The 15,000-nt window shown below is 50.8% G+C and overlaps 1 protein-coding gene across 1 annotated transcript in view; it reads left to right on the forward strand.

Moving 5' to 3' along the window:
• Window positions 1-15,000, forward strand: part of LOC129859778 (serine/threonine-protein phosphatase 2A regulatory subunit B'' subunit alpha-like) — a 59,881-nt gene that overhangs the window by 16,379 nt on the left and 28,502 nt on the right. Inside the window, exons 2-3 of the mRNA XM_055929884.1 lie at window positions 11,096-14,285; window positions 14,390-15,000. The exon at window positions 14,390-15,000 is cut by the window's right edge and continues 216 nt beyond it. Coding sequence (XP_055785859.1) covers window positions 11,867-14,285; window positions 14,390-15,000 — 3,030 coding nt within the window. The 5' untranslated portion in view covers window positions 11,096-11,866. The remainder of the gene's footprint in view (window positions 1-11,095; window positions 14,286-14,389) is intronic.

Below are 15,000 nucleotides of genomic sequence, written 5' to 3' on the forward strand. Positions count from 1 at the left end.
GTGTTGGACCGCTTCAGTCTGTAAATCACTAGCTGTTTCAGAGACATCAACCAGCCAAGAACTGACGGGTTGAGTTAACCTGTAGAACATGATGTCTCCCTCCTGTCTCTCCCTTCTGTCTCACATACTGTACGTCTCCTCTCTGTCTCCTCTCTGCCTCCCCTCTGTCTCCCCTGTCTCCTCTCTGTCTCCCCTCTGTCTCCCCTGTCTCCTCTCTGTCTCCTCTCTGTCTCCTCTCTGTCTCCTTCCTGTCTCCTCTCTGTCTCCCCTGTCTCCTCTCTGTCTCCTCTCTGTCTCCTCTCTGTCTCCTCTCTGTCTCTTCTCTGTCTCCTCTCTGTCTCCTCTCTGTCTCTTCTCTGTCTCCTCTCTGCCTCCCCTCTGTCTCCTCTCTGTCTCCCCTGTCTCCTCTCTGTCTCCCCTGTCTCCTCTCTGTCTCCTCTCTGTCTCCTCTCTGTCTCCTCCCTGTCTCCTCTCTGTCTCCCCTGTCTCTTCTCTGTCTCCTCTCTGTCTCCCCTGTCTCTTCTCTGTCTCCTCTCTGTCTCCTCTCTGTCTCCTCTCTGTCTCCTCTCTGTCTCCCCTGTCTCCTCTCTGTCTCCTCTCTGTCTCCTCTCTGTCTCCCCCCTGTCTCCTCTCTGTCTCCCCTGTCTCCTCTCTGTCTCCCCTGTCTCCTCTCTGTCTCCTCTCTGTCTCCTCTCTGTCTCCTCTCTGTCTCCTCTCTGTCTCCCCTGTCTCCTCTCTGTCTCCTCTCTGTCTCCGCTCTGTCTCCTCTCTGTCTCCTCTCTGTCTCCTCTCTGTCTCCTCTCTGTCTCCCCTGTCCCCTCTCTGTCTCCTCTCTGTCTCCTCTCTGTCTCCTCCCTGTCTCCTCTCTGTCTCCCCTGTCTCCTCTCTGTCTCCTCTATGTCTCCTCTCTGTCTCCTCTCTGTCTCCTCTCTGTCTCCTCTCTGTCTCCCCTGTCTCCTCTCTGTCTCCTCTCTGTCTCCTCTCTGTCTCCTCTCTGTCTCCTCTCTGTCTCCTCTCTGTCTCCCCTCTGTCTCCTCTCTGTCTCCTCCCTGTCTCCTCTCTGTCTCCCCTGTCTCCTCTCTGTCTCCTCTCTGTCTCCTCTCTGTCTCCTCTCTGTCTCCCCTCTGTCTCCCCTCTGTCTCCTCTCTGTCTCCTCCCTGTCTCCTCTCTGTCTCCCCTGTCTCCTCTCTGTCTCCTCTCTGTCTCCTCTCTGTCTCCTCTCTGTCCCCTCTCTGTCTCCCCTCTGTCTCCTCTCTGTCTCCTCTCTGTCTCCTCTCTGTCTCCTCTCTGTCTCCCCTCTGTCTCCCCTCTGTCTCCTCTCTGTCTCCTCCATGTCTCCTCCCTGTCTCCCCTGTCTCCTCTCTGTCTCCTCTCTGTCTCCTCTCTGTCTCCCCTCTGTCTCCCCTCTGTCTCCTCTCTGTCTCCTCTCTGTCTCCTCTCTGTCTCCCCTCTGTCTCCTCTCTGTCTCCTCTCTGTCTCCCCTCTGTCTCCCCTCTGTCTCCTCTCTGTCTCCTCTCTGTCTCCCCTCTGTCTCCCCTCTGTCTCCTCTCTGTCTCCTCTCTGTCTCCCCTCTGTCTCCTCTCTGTCTCCCCTCTGTCTCCTCTCTGTCTCCCCTCTGTCTCCTCTCTGTCTCCTCTCTGTCTCCTCTCTGTCTCCTCTCTGTCTCCCCTGTCTCCTCTCTGCCTCCTCTCTGTCTCCTCTCTGTCTCCTCTCTGTCTCCCCTGTTTCCTCTCTGTCTCCTCTCTGTCTCCTCTCTGTCTCCTCTCTGTCTCCTCTCTGTCTCCCCTCTGTCTCCTCTCTGTCTCCCCTCTGTCTCCCCTCTGTCTCCCCTCTGTCTCCCCTCTGTCTCCTCTCTGTCTCCTCTCTGTCTCCTCTCTGTCTCCCCTGTCGCCTCTCTGTCTCCGCTCTGTCTCCCCTGTCTCCTCTCTGTCTCCTCTCTGTCTCCTCTCTGTCTCCTCTCTGTCTCCACTCTGTCTCCTCTCTGTCTCCCCCCTGTCTCCTCTCTGTCTCCCCTGTCTCCTCTCTGTCTCCCCTGTCTCCTCTCTGTCTCCTCTCTGTCTCCTCTCTGTCTCCTCCCTGTCTCCTCTCTGTCTCCCCTGTCTCCTCTCTGTCTCCTCTCTGTCTCCTCTCTGTCTCCTCTCTGTCTCCTCTCTGTCTCCACTCTCTCGGTGACGACGGAGGTTTGCGGTTAGAAACCCTGATCTGCATCTCATGTGACCCACTGATGGACAGGAACAGCAGAGCAGTCACACACACACGCACGCACGCACGCACGCACGCACGCACGCACGCACGCACGCACGCACGCACACACACACACACACACACACACACACACACACACACACACACACACACACACACACACACAGGTTGTTCTGTTCTCTCCTCTTCTAGAACAATGCACTTATAAGGTCTGCTGTTAAATTCTGGAGTTCTGCTCTTTCACCCTTTATAAACACACAACCAATGCCGATCAAGTGTGTGTGTCTGCGTCTGTGTGTGTGTGTCTGTGTGTGTGTGTCTGCGTCTGTGTGTGTGTGTCTGTGTGTGTGTGTGTGTCTGTGTGTGTGTGTCTGCGTCTGTGTGTGTGTGTGTGTGTCTGCGTCTGTGTGTGTGTGTGTGTGTGTCTGTGTGTGTGTGTCTGCGTCTGTGTGTGTGTGTCTGTGTGTGTGTGTCTGCGTCTGTGTGTGTGTGTCTGTGTGTGTGTGTGTCTGCGTCTGTGTGTGTGTGTCTGCATCTGTGTGTGTGTGTCTGCGTCTGTGTGTGTGTGTCTGTGTGTGTGTGTCTGCGTCTGTGTGTGTGTGTGTGTCTGTGTGTGTGTCTGCGTCTGTGTGTGTCTGTGTGTGTATGTCTGCGTCTGTGTGTGTGCTCTGTTATCTGGGGAATGTGTCTGTGTCTGTGTCTGTGTGTGTGTGTGTCTGCGTCTGTGTGTGTGTCTGCGTCTGTGTGTGTGTCTGCGTCTGTGTGTGTGTGTGTGTCTGCGTCTGTGTCTGTGTGTGTGCGTCTGTGTGTGTGTGTGTGTGTGCGTCTGTGTGTGTGTATGTGTGTCTGTGTGTGTGTGTCTGCGTCTGTGTGTGTGTGTGTGTATGTGTGTCTGTGTGTGTGTGTGTCTGCGTCTGTGTGTGTGTGTGCTCTGTTACCTGGGGAATGTGTCTGAGTCTCATACTAGTGGTGTGTTCAGGAAACTTCAGATCTACTTGAAAACCCCAGTCTGTCAGTATCCTGGTGTTCACTCAATCAAACCCGTTCATACCCATTGATTCTTGAAGAAGTGTTACCGTATATCACCTATTAATGTGCACCCAGCGGTCTTATCCTGTCAGAATGCTATAGGCTACATTAGTCCATTGTTTATGTTCTGATTTGATTTGTGGAAAGGTTCAGCAGCTCATTCAGATCATCTGTCTGAGAGCATTACATGTACTGTGTGGGTAGTGTGTGTGTGTGTGTGTGTGTGTGTGTGTGTGTGTGTGTGTAGATGCCAGTTCCCATTTTACTCTAAACTGCCCTTTAGGTCACAGCCCGTTTCTCTGCCCTCTGCACTAAAAGGAAGGCTGTGTGTGTGTCTCTGTATCTGTGTGTCTCTGTGTGTCTCTGTGTGTCTCTGTGTGTCTCTGTGTCTCTCTGTGTGTGTATAGTGTACTCTATTATGAACTGTGTCATATTGAGGTTATAAAGGAAGTGTTGACTTATTGACTTGTTGACTTACTCTATTTTCTCTCTCTCTCTCTTTGTCTCTCTCTCTCTCTCTGTTTCTCTCTCTGTTTCTCTCTCTCCTCTCTCTCTCTGTGTTTCTCTCTCGGTTTCTCTCTCTCCTCTCTCTCTGTCTCTCTGTCTGTCTCTCTGTCTCTCTGTCTCTCTCTCTCTCTCTCTCGCTCTCTCTCTCTCTCTCTCTGTCCAATAGTCACTAAAAACATCCTCCCTCTTTTCTCACGCTGTCCTTGTGTGTCGTACTGTTTCTGGAGAAGAGAGAAGGGGAGAGAGGGGGAGAGAGAAGGGGAGAGAGAAGGAGAGAGAGGAGAGAGAAGGGGAGAAAGGGGAGAGAGAAAGGGAGAGAGGGGAGAGAGAAGGAGAGAGAGAAGGGGAGAGAGGGGAGAGAGAAGGAGAGAGAGAAGGGGAGAGAGAAGGGGAGAGAGAAGGGGAGAGAGAAGGGGAGAAAGGGGAGAAAGGGGAGAGAGAAGGGTAGAGAGAAGGAGAGAGAGAGGGGAGAGAGAAGGAGAGAGAGAAGGAGAGAGAGAAGGGGAGAGAGGGGAGAGACAAGGGGAGAGAGAAGGAAATAGAGAAGGGGAGAGAGGGGAGGGAGAAGTAGAGAGAAAAGGGGAGAGAGGGGGAGAGAAAAGGGGAGAGACAAGGGGGAGAGACAAGGGGAGAGAGAAGGGAAGAGAGGGGAGAGACAAGGGGAGAGAGAAGGAGAGAGAGAAGGGGAGAGAGGGGAGAGACAAGGGGAGAGAGAAGGAGAGAGAAGGGGAGAGAGGGGAGAGACAAGGGGAGAGAGAAGGAGAGAGAAGGGGAGAGAGAAGGAGAGAGAGAAGGGGAGAGAGAAGGAGAGAGAAGGGGAGAGAGGGGAGAGACAAGGGGAGAGAGAAGGGGAGAGAAGGGGAGAGACAAGGGGAGAGAGAAGGAGAGAGAAGGGGAGAGAGAAGAGGAGAGAGAAGGAGAGAAAGAAGGGGAGAGAGGGGAGAGAGAAGAGGAGAGAGAAGGAGAGAGAGAAGGGGAGATAAGGGAGAGACAAGGGGAGAGAGGGGGAGAGAGCCCAAGCTCGACCGTTGTGTCTAACCTATAGAAAGCAGTCTGTCTCATTAAAGTGGAGCTGTGGTCTATCAAATCAATGGTTACATCATCAACAGCTGGGTGTGTGTTTGTGTGTATGTATCTATGTGTGTGTGTGTGTGTGTGTGTGTGTGTGTGTGTGTGTGTGTGTGTGTGTGTGTGTGTGTGTGTGTGTGTGTGTGTGTGTGTGTGTGTGTGTGTGTGTGTGTGTGTGTGTGTGTGTGTGTGTGTGTGTGTGTGTAGGTATCTATGTGTGTGTGTGTCTCTAGGGCAGGGTGATTTGTGTTGTCTGGGCGTTATCCAGGGGATAAACTTGGCAGACAACGAGAGAACCCCAACTCCATGCCAGAACACACAGAAACACACACACACTTACCAAAACACACACACTGTTCCGTTGCTGATCCCATAGGATAGATACACCCATATGGTTTATTACTAGGACCTGGAGACGTGTGTGTGTGTTTTCAATTGTGTGCACAGTGAGCCACAAAACTATTGGGTGAGTGACACATTTTTTGTTGTTTTGGCTCTGTAGTCCAGCACTTTAGATTTGAAACGATACAAGGACTATGAGGTTAAAGTGCAGATTGTCAGCTTTAATTTGAGGCTATTTTCATCCATATCAGGTGAATTGTTTAGAAATTACAGCACTTTTTGTACATAGACTTCCCATTTTAGGGGAGCAAAAGTACTGGGACAAATTCACTTATTTGTTTATTAAAGTAGTCAAAAGTTTAGTATTTGGTCCCATATTCCTAGCACACACTGATTACATCAAGCTTGTGATTCTACAAACGTGTTGGATGCATTTGCTGTTTGTTTTGGTTGTTTTTCATATTATTTTGTGCCCAATAGGAATGAATGGTAAATAATGTGTAGCCATTTTGGAGTCACTTTTATTGTAAATAAGAATAGAATGTTTCTAAACATTTAAAGTGGATGCTACCATGGTTACGGATAGTCCTGGACGAATCATGAATAACGATGAGTGAAAGTTAGATGCACAAATATCATACTCCCAAGACATGCTAACCTCTCACCATTACAATAACAGGGGAGGTTAGTAATACTGTGTGTGTTCACTCAAAAAGCAGTGTAAACCATGATGTTTCTTTGTTAGAGCATCAGTCAATGAGCCTACTGTCTGTCTGTCTGTCTGTCTGTCTGTCTGTCTGTCTGCCTGTCTGTCTGTCTGTCTGTCTGGTTGCTAAGACACTAGCTGTTGGTGTGTGTGTAACAAACATCGCTGGAGTTTGTTTATGGGTTTGGTGTTAATACGGAAAAAACTAAAAAACCTCACACACACACAGATAGAGTATGTGTGTTTACAACAGTGACGTGAAGAAGAGTCATTCAGGAAGTAGCAATAGCCTGCTGATCAAAACAGCAACCTGGAGGCTCGACCAGTGTGTGTGTGTGTGTGTGTGTGTGTGTGGTGTGTGTGGTGTGTGTGTGTGTGTGTGTGTGTGTGTGTGTGTGTGTGGTGTGTGTGTGTGTGTGTGAGTGTGTGTGTGTGTGTGTGTGTGTGTGTGTGTGTGTGTGTGTGTGTGTGTGTGGTGTGTGTGTGTGTGTGTGTGTGTGTGTGTGTGTGTGTGTGTGTGTGTGTGTGTGTGTGTGTGTGTGACAGCATGTTGTTTGTCCATAAAGCTCCTTACTGGTTGTTTTTCACAGATCTTCATTGTAAAAGGTTTAAACACTGTTTCCCATGCTATTTCAATGAACCATAAACAATTAATGAACATGCACCTGTGGAACGGTCGTTAAGACACTAACAGCTTACAGACGGTAGGCAATTAAGGTCACAGTTATAAAAACTTAGGACACTAAAGAGGACTTTCTACTGACTCTGCAAAACACCAAAAGAAAGATGCCCAGGGTCCCTGCTCATCTGCATGAACATGCCTTAGGCATGCTGCAAGGAGGCATGAGGACTGCAGATGTGGCCAGGGCAATAAATTGCAATGTCCGTACTGTGAGACGCCTAAGACAGCGCTACAGGGAGACAGGACGGACAGCTGATCATCCTCAGGATCGGTACATCCGAACATCACACCTGCGGGACAGGTACAGGATGGCAACAACAACTGCCCGAGTTACACCAGGAACACACAATCCCTCCATCAGTGCTCAGACTGTCCGCAATAGGCTGAGAGAGGCTGGCCTGAGGGATTGAAGGCCTGTTGCAAGGCAGGTCCTCACCAGACATCACTGGCAACAACGTCGCCTATGGGCACAAACCCACCGTCGCTGGACCATACAGGACTGGCAAAAAGTGCTCTTCACTGACGAGTCGCGGTTTTGTCTCACCAGGGGTGATGGTCGGATTCGTGTTTATCGTCGAAGGAATGAGCGTTACACCGAGGCCTGTACTCTGGAGCGGGATCGATTTGGAGGCGGAGGGTCCGTCATGGTCTGGGTCGGTGTGTCACAGTATCATTGGACTGAGCTTGTTGTCATTGCAGGCAATCTCAACGCTGTGCGTTACAGGGAAGACATCCTCCTCCCTCATGTGATACCCTTCCTGTAGGCTCATCCTGACATGACCCTCCAGCATGACAATGCCACCAGCCATACTGCTCGATCTGCGCGTGATATCCTGCAAGACAGGAATGTCAGTGTTCTGCCATGGCCAGCGAAGAGCTCGGCTCTCAATCCCATTGAGCACGTCTGGGACCTGTTGGATCGGAGGGTGAGGGCTAGGGCCATTCCTCCCAGAAATGTCCGGGAACTTGAAGGTGCCTTGGTGGAAGAGTGGGGTAACATCTCACAGCAAGAACTGGCAAATCTGGTGCAGTCCATGAGGAGGAGATGCACTTTAGTACTTAATGCAGCTGGTGGCCACACCAGATACTGACTGTTACTTTTGATTTTGACCCCCTCTTTGTTTAGGGACACATTATTCCATTTCTGTTAATCACATGTCTGTGGAACTTGTTCAGTTTATGTCTCAGTTGTTGAATCTTGTTATGTTCATACAAATATTTACACATGTTAAGTTTGCTGAAAATAAACGCAGTGAGAGGACGTTTCTTTTTTTGCTGAGTTTAGTATGCTTACTTACTTTCTAGTGTTCTTCTTATTTCTATTTCTCGTGTTCTACTTGACTGTTTAATTTGTTTTCTATAGTACTACTGATATTGATTACTGCATTGTTGGGAAAGAGCAAGCAAGAAAGACATTACACTGTACTAGTGCACGTGACAGTAAAAACCCTGAAACCTGAAACCGAGAGAGCGAGAGAGAGAAGATGGAAGAGAGAGGAGAGAAGGGGAGCGAGAGAGAGAAGATGGAAGAGAGAGGAGAGAAGGGGAGCGAGAGAGAGAAGATGGAAGAGAGAGGAGAGAAGGGGAGTGAGAGAGAGAAGATGGAAGAGAGAGGAGAGAAGGGGAGCGAGAGAGAGAAGATGGAAGAGAGAGGAGAGAAGGGGAGTGAGAGAGAGAAGATGGAAGAGAGAGGAGAGAAGGGGAGCGAGAGAGAGAAGATGGAAGAGAGAGGAGAGAAGGGGAGTGAGAGAGAGAAGATGGAAGAGAGAGGAGAGAAGGGGAGCGAGAGAGAGAACATGGAAGAGAGAGGAGAGAAGGGGAGCGAGAGAGAGAAGATGGAAGAGAGAGGAGAGAAGGGGAGCGAGAGAGAGAAGATGGAAGAGAGAGGAGAGAAGGGGAGCGAGAGAGAGAAGATGGAGGAGAGAGGAGAGAAGGGGAGCGAGAGAGAGAAGATGGAGGAGAGAGGAGAGAAGGGGAGCGAGAGAGAGAAGATGGAAGAGAGAGGAGAGAAGGGGAGCGAGAGAGAGAGCCAGACAGAGACGGAGACAAACTGCCACTCTGGCATGTCTCAGGAGCCATTATTGTTGCCATGCAACATTAATTCAGCCCTGTATGAACTAATATCCATTCAGCTCAATTTGTGGGACTGTCCTCACTTTAAATAGTGTTTAACCACTGAACTGAATACAGGGAGTTCATTGGCCAGCTCCGCCTAGTTACTCAACTCACTTCATAGGCTAGTGTATGGGTGTGTGTTCAGTTTATGAGGAGCGTGTGTGTGTGTGTGCGTGCTTGCGTGCGTGTGTGTGTGTGTGTAATATGGGAGGGTAGCAGCTCTGAGGAATGTGTTCTCTCCCCCACTGTTCCACTGAGACTCCAACAAAACAGAGAGATAGAGAGAGAGCGAGAGAGAGAGAGCGAGAGAGAGAGAGAGAGAGAGAGAGAGAGAGAGAGAGAGAGAGAGAGAGAGAGAGAGAGAGAGAGAGAGAGAGAGAGAGAGAGAGAGAGAGAGAGGCCCAGCACTACATAATGGTTATATCTGAGGTGCCCATTTGGATGGGCGGCGTTGAGTTCATTTATGAGGCGCTCAAAACTGATGTTGAACCAGTCAAAAACAAAACACGTGGACGTGGTGGAGAGAAACAGGGGAACATCTGATCATGGATTAAAGACATGACACCAGCCAGGGACATCAGAGTTCAATGGGACAGCCTTGGGGACATCAGAGTTCAGTGGGACAGCCTTGGGGAAATCAGAGTTCAGTGGGACAGCCTTGGGGACATCAGAGTTCAATGGGACAGCCTTGGGGACATCAGAGTTCAATGGGACAGCCTTGGAGAAATGAGAGTTCAGTGGGACAGCCTTGGAGAAATCAGAGTTCAGTGGGACAGCCTTGGGGAAATGAGAGTTCAATGGGACAGCCTTGGAGAAATCAGAGTTCAGTGGGACAGCCTTGGGGAAATGAGAGTTCAATGGGACAGCCTTGGGGACATCAGAGTTCAATGGGACAGCCTTGGGGACATCAGAGTTCAATGGGACAGCCTTGGGGAAATCAGAGTTCAATGGGACAGCCTTGGGGAAATCAGAGTTCAGTGGGACAGCCTTGGGGAAATCAGAGTTCAGTGGGACAGCCTTGGGGAAATCAGAGTTCAGTGGGACAGCCTTGGAGAAATGAGAGTTCAGTGGGACAGCCTTGGGGAAATCAGAGTTCAGTGGGACAGCCTTGGAGAAATGAGAGTTCAGTGGGACAGCCTTGGGGAAATGAGAGTTCAGTGGGACAGCCTTGGGGAAATCAAGGACAGGTGTGTTGGTGTTTTAAACAGACCAATGGGCTTTTATTAGGTAATTCTGCTCCACTAACAGACTCTTAATACCACGACTGATATAAACATGTGAGAACATGTAGACAGTCCTCCAGTCACCTCTCCTTCTTTCACCCTTAGGGGGATCCAAGACTGATCCATGGAGAACAGACACCAAATTAGAATGGATAAACGTTGGTCCTTGGTCCGTGCGCGTGTGGAGTGTGTGACGTAAAATGCGTGGGTGTGGGTAATTGGCTAAACGGATGGTTACGTATCCGTCGGCCCGTCAAAAGTTCAACTCATCGGAACGTTTCTCCGTGAAAATGGATGAACATTGTATGGATATGGATGCATCACCTCCGCTGACCGTCAACGTACGACTCCCATTGAGATTGGAAATCACTAGGGCCAAGGACCTCACAATACAATACTATCACGATACTTACAGTAGGTGCCGATACGATATGTATTGCGATTTGATCCTGGGGTTTTATTGCGATTTGATGTTCCAAACTTTTTGCTCACCATATGTCTGCTGCAGAGAGACGAGAGAGCATGAGAAAACACATTTTCAGGCATCATGGAAATAAAAGTACTATTTAATAAGAAGGTTAAGAACAAGCTATAGGATGAAAAATGTCCAGAGTTTTGGCGCAGGTACAGCCGACTAACTCTAGCTAACACTGCCTAGCAAATTTCTTAAAATATATAATGTACAGTATATATATATACTAATCGATACTTTGAGTCAAAGTATCAATATAATATCGTCCAAAATAATAATGCGATATGTAAATATACATTTCCCCCCCCCATCCCTAGAAACCACAGATAAAGATCAAATCAACGAGCCAGTCTGGCCTCGCCATTATACGTTATACTTTCACCGTCATTTTCTTATCTTCTCTGCGCTCTTTAGTTTCTTACGCTCTTTTTGATCGGGAACCAGCGTGTCGTATGTTTGTGTGTGTGTGTGCGCGTGTGTGCGCGTGTGTGTCAGGAAGTACACATGCGGTTTTGTACTCTTTGATGATAAAGGACTAAGGTCCCTCATATATACTGTCATCTGGAGGATAGCTGGAGGGCTGACAACACCTCCACGCACACACACACACACCCCCACCCACACACACACAGAGAAAAATAATTTGCTACAGGGTGACTGTCTAAATGATTGAACGCTATATTTTCTCTCCTTCCTTCTTTCTCTCCCTCCTTCCCCCTCACTCCCCCTTTTCTGTCAACTCACAGGTGGTGTCCTCCCATCAGAAACACACTGAGACCAGCTTGACAGCACAGAACGGAAGGAGGGAGGGAGAGAGAGAGAGAGAGAGAGAGAGAGAGCGAGAGAGTCGACATCTGTGAATCACATCAAGGCAGCTGTGGTTAGAGTGGACTGCAGTTATTTTACGAACGAGAAGCAGAGAGGGGGACAGAAGTGGAGAGAAGGAGAGGGGGATAGAAGAGAGAAGAGGAGAGAGAAGGACAAAAGGAGAGGGGGCCTGGGTGAGTTTCCAAGCCCAGGACGGTGAACCCTGATCGGGGGTCTTTCAGGCGACAGTGGGGTTAGACCAGGCCCCTGGAGTTCCTCTGGAGAGATGAGGACCTCTGAGAAGACAGTGTTTAGACGCAGCTGAAAATAAAATGAATGCTGACTCTAATGGATTCTGTGATTACAGCATGGATTGACCTTTTCTTCTCATCTGAAGGGATATTTTCGGTTTTTATATGGACGTTTTTCTGTGTGGAAATGTGTCTATTTTTTCTAAATTAATTTGGAGTTTCAAATCTTTCTGGTGTGGATTTTAAGGAGGCTGTTTAGTTGACTCTGTGGATCTGAAACTGCCCCAGTCATCTGGAGGGATTTAAACAATAACTATTTTGGCCTTGGATTTCTTTCACATATCATTTTTTGCTGGAGTTTTGTGTTTTTTTCCAATATGTTTTTTTCCATACAGTAATTGAGACTGCTTTGTAACCTTGGTAACCAAGCGGTAACCAGGCGTCAACTGAGCGGTAACCATGGCAGCAGCCTATCGCGTGGTAGTGAGCAGCGTTAGTTGCTACAGCAGCGTGGTGGTGGATCGTCGGGCTCAGAATCACGCGGTGCACTACTGCTCCGGGTCATGTGGGGCGCTGTCTCAGGGACTGGACTGTACTGTGGTACATCGCAGCACCTGCTCCGAGCTGCTGACCGCCCCCTCACACACACACGCTCACACACACCCCGACCCCTCACACACATTCACACACAACCTGACCCGAAACGCTAACTCTCCTCACCAAATCCCCAACAGCTGTAAATTTAGTATCACCAGCTCTAACGGGAGTTTTGGTGTTCCTAATGATCCTAACAGTGTGTATGGTGTGGTGGGTGAGGACAGTCCTCCATGGCGAGGTAAGAAGGCCAACACTACGACCACTACTACCAGTCCTGACCGGCCTCTCCAGAGCTCTGCCAGTCTGAAGGACATCACAGGAGAAGCCATCAACCTGGCCAGTGGCAAACTCAAAGAGTTCTCCTTCGAGAAGCTCCGCCTCTCCACCAGCCATGTGACCTTCAGGAAAGGTCGCAAGGTCAGGCCGGACTCCTACAGCCGTCGGTCCACGGACCTCGACATCGTCTACGGACACTTCACTGGGAACGTCGGAGGAACGGGGAATGGGACAATTACCGGAAATGGAAACGCCAATGATGAGAACCTGCCTCCTTTCAGCGACACCATCAAGGTGCTCAAAGGCCTATCGCCTGCTAGCATCACCGCCGGGGGTGGGTCTCTATCCACAACCAGCCTATCCAGTGTCTCCAGGGCCGGGGGCGGGTCCACCAGTAGCCTATCCAGCGCCTGCTCTGGTTCCTTGGAGGCGGGGCTAAACACAGTGGCGTCTCTCTACCTCAGCTCATTAGCCGACGAGTCCCTCATCGCCCGGTTACTGGAGAAGACCCGTGCAGGGGAGGAGGGAGGAGTGGGAGGAGCAGGGGGGGAAGACATACGGGCCTGTCTGGACATTCTGGTCAAGTGTTCAGAGGACTTGAAGAAATGTACTGACATCATCAAGCAGTGTATCAGTCGGAAGAGTCCCGGGGGAGGGGAAGATGGGGGAGCCAGTCCAGAGAGCATCTACAGAGCTGTGATGACCAGACTGAGCTCCTATCTGAGGAAACTGCCTCTAGAGCTGGAGGGGGCTGGGTTAGGGTTAGGGTCAGGGGCAGGAGGTCAAGGGTCAGGGATTGGAGGTAATAGCGAGTTGGCCGAGCTGGTTAGTAGTCTTCAAATGCTGCAGCAAGCTGCTGTCCCCTTCTCACCCATATTTGGGAATGATCAACCGCCACGGTATGAGGACGTTGTTCAGAGCCCTCCCTTACCCAAGAGCAGGGATCTACTGCCACCCTCATCACTCGCTCCAGACTCCTCTCTCCCTTTGTCCACTACGCCTGAGACAGCAGGGAGACATAAGGTTCAGACCAACGGGCTGCAGCACACACACACTCTGTCACACACACACTCTCCCTCACCGCATACACACACGTTGTCCGTTTCCACCCCTCAATCCCAGGCACACACACCTTCATCACAAACACACACTCCGTCAGCGCGCGCACACACTCCGTCCATCTCCCCCATGGAGGCTCTCTTTATTGAGGAGGATGCAGACCTGGGAAGGGGGCTGAACAGGGCTTCCAGACACACACACTCACACGCACCGACCAGAAGCCTCACACACACTCACAGTCGGAACGGGACAGCTTTTAGTCCACACACACCCCCCAGCTCCGCGCACACACACCTCAGCCCCAATCTGTCACACGTACACGTTACACACACACTCCAGTCTGCCGGTGAAGACCTCACCCGCCCCCCAACCTCCGGACACACCCCTCCTGTCACTCATAGAGACGACGACATCGACACACTTCTGATGGACTTGGAGTGTCTGTCGCAGAGCATGGGTCGGGAGAGAGACAGAGTCAGAGAGGGAGAGAGAGAAAGAGAGACGGAGCCCCCTCTCCCCGTTAAGACCAGACAGAGGGGGACAGGACAGAGGAACACCTCCCCACAAACCCAACCCTCTCTCCAGACACAAACTCAAATCAACCCCCAGGCTCAAAGGCCTGTTCCTGTTAGCCACCTAACCGCTAACGCCCAGGCCACTAGGTCGACCCCCAGCTCGCCTGCTCCTCTCCCCCAGGCAGAGGGCAGCGTGGTGGGGCTGGGAGATGAGGAGGACAGGACCCTGCTGCTGAGGATCCTGGAGAGCATTGAGAGCTTTGCCCAGGAGCTGGTGGACTCTGGGGGTAGTCCTGGGAACACTGGGAAGACTGGGGCTCAGAGCAAAGAGAAGGAGGTGATGAGACTCCTACAGGACACTCTGGCTACTGCAGCCAAGACTGACACTATGACGCAGGCCAAACTACCTGGATCTCCACCAGCTGGGCAAGGTGACTGTCCGTGTCTATCTATTCATATTTACGGTATTGTGTATATGTTGCACGGTTCTTCTTTCTATGTACGTATGTGAACTGAACTGTGCCTTTACCTACAGATGAACCTGTATCCACGCCTGTACATGTGTCTGCCTCCACACCAACACCTGCTCCCAGACCTACATCTGGTGCTGTGTCCACACCTGCACCCAGACCTACATCTGGTGCTGTGTCCACACCTGCACCCAGACCTACATCTGGTGCTGTGTCCACACCTGCACCCAGACCTACATCTGGTGCTGTGTCCACACCTGCTCCCAGACCTACATCTGGTGCTGTGTCCACACCTGCTCCCAGACCTACATCTGGTGCTGTGTCCACACCTGCACCCAGACCTACATCTGGTGCTGTGTCCACACCTGCACCCAGACCTACATCTGGTGCTGTGTCCACACCTGCACCCAGACCTACATCTGGTGCTGTGTCCACACCTGCACCCAGACCTACATCTGGTGCTGTTCCTACAGCTCTACCTGTCTCTTCAGCTCCCACACCTGTCCATGTCCCTGCCCCTGCCCCTACCCCCACAACCCTAGCAGAGCCTGTCGCTACAGACCATGCTACACCTTCTGCCCTACCCACACCTGTTCCACCACCTACAGTCGTACCCACACCTTCAGAAGCGGCTACAGTTGGACTGTTAGAGGCCGCTAGACGTGAACATCCACCT

The sequence above is a fragment of the Salvelinus fontinalis genome, chromosome 7 (genome assembly GCF_029448725.1).
Source record: "Salvelinus fontinalis isolate EN_2023a chromosome 7, ASM2944872v1, whole genome shotgun sequence".
NCBI classification, from domain to species: Eukaryota; Metazoa; Chordata; class Actinopteri; order Salmoniformes; family Salmonidae; genus Salvelinus; species Salvelinus fontinalis.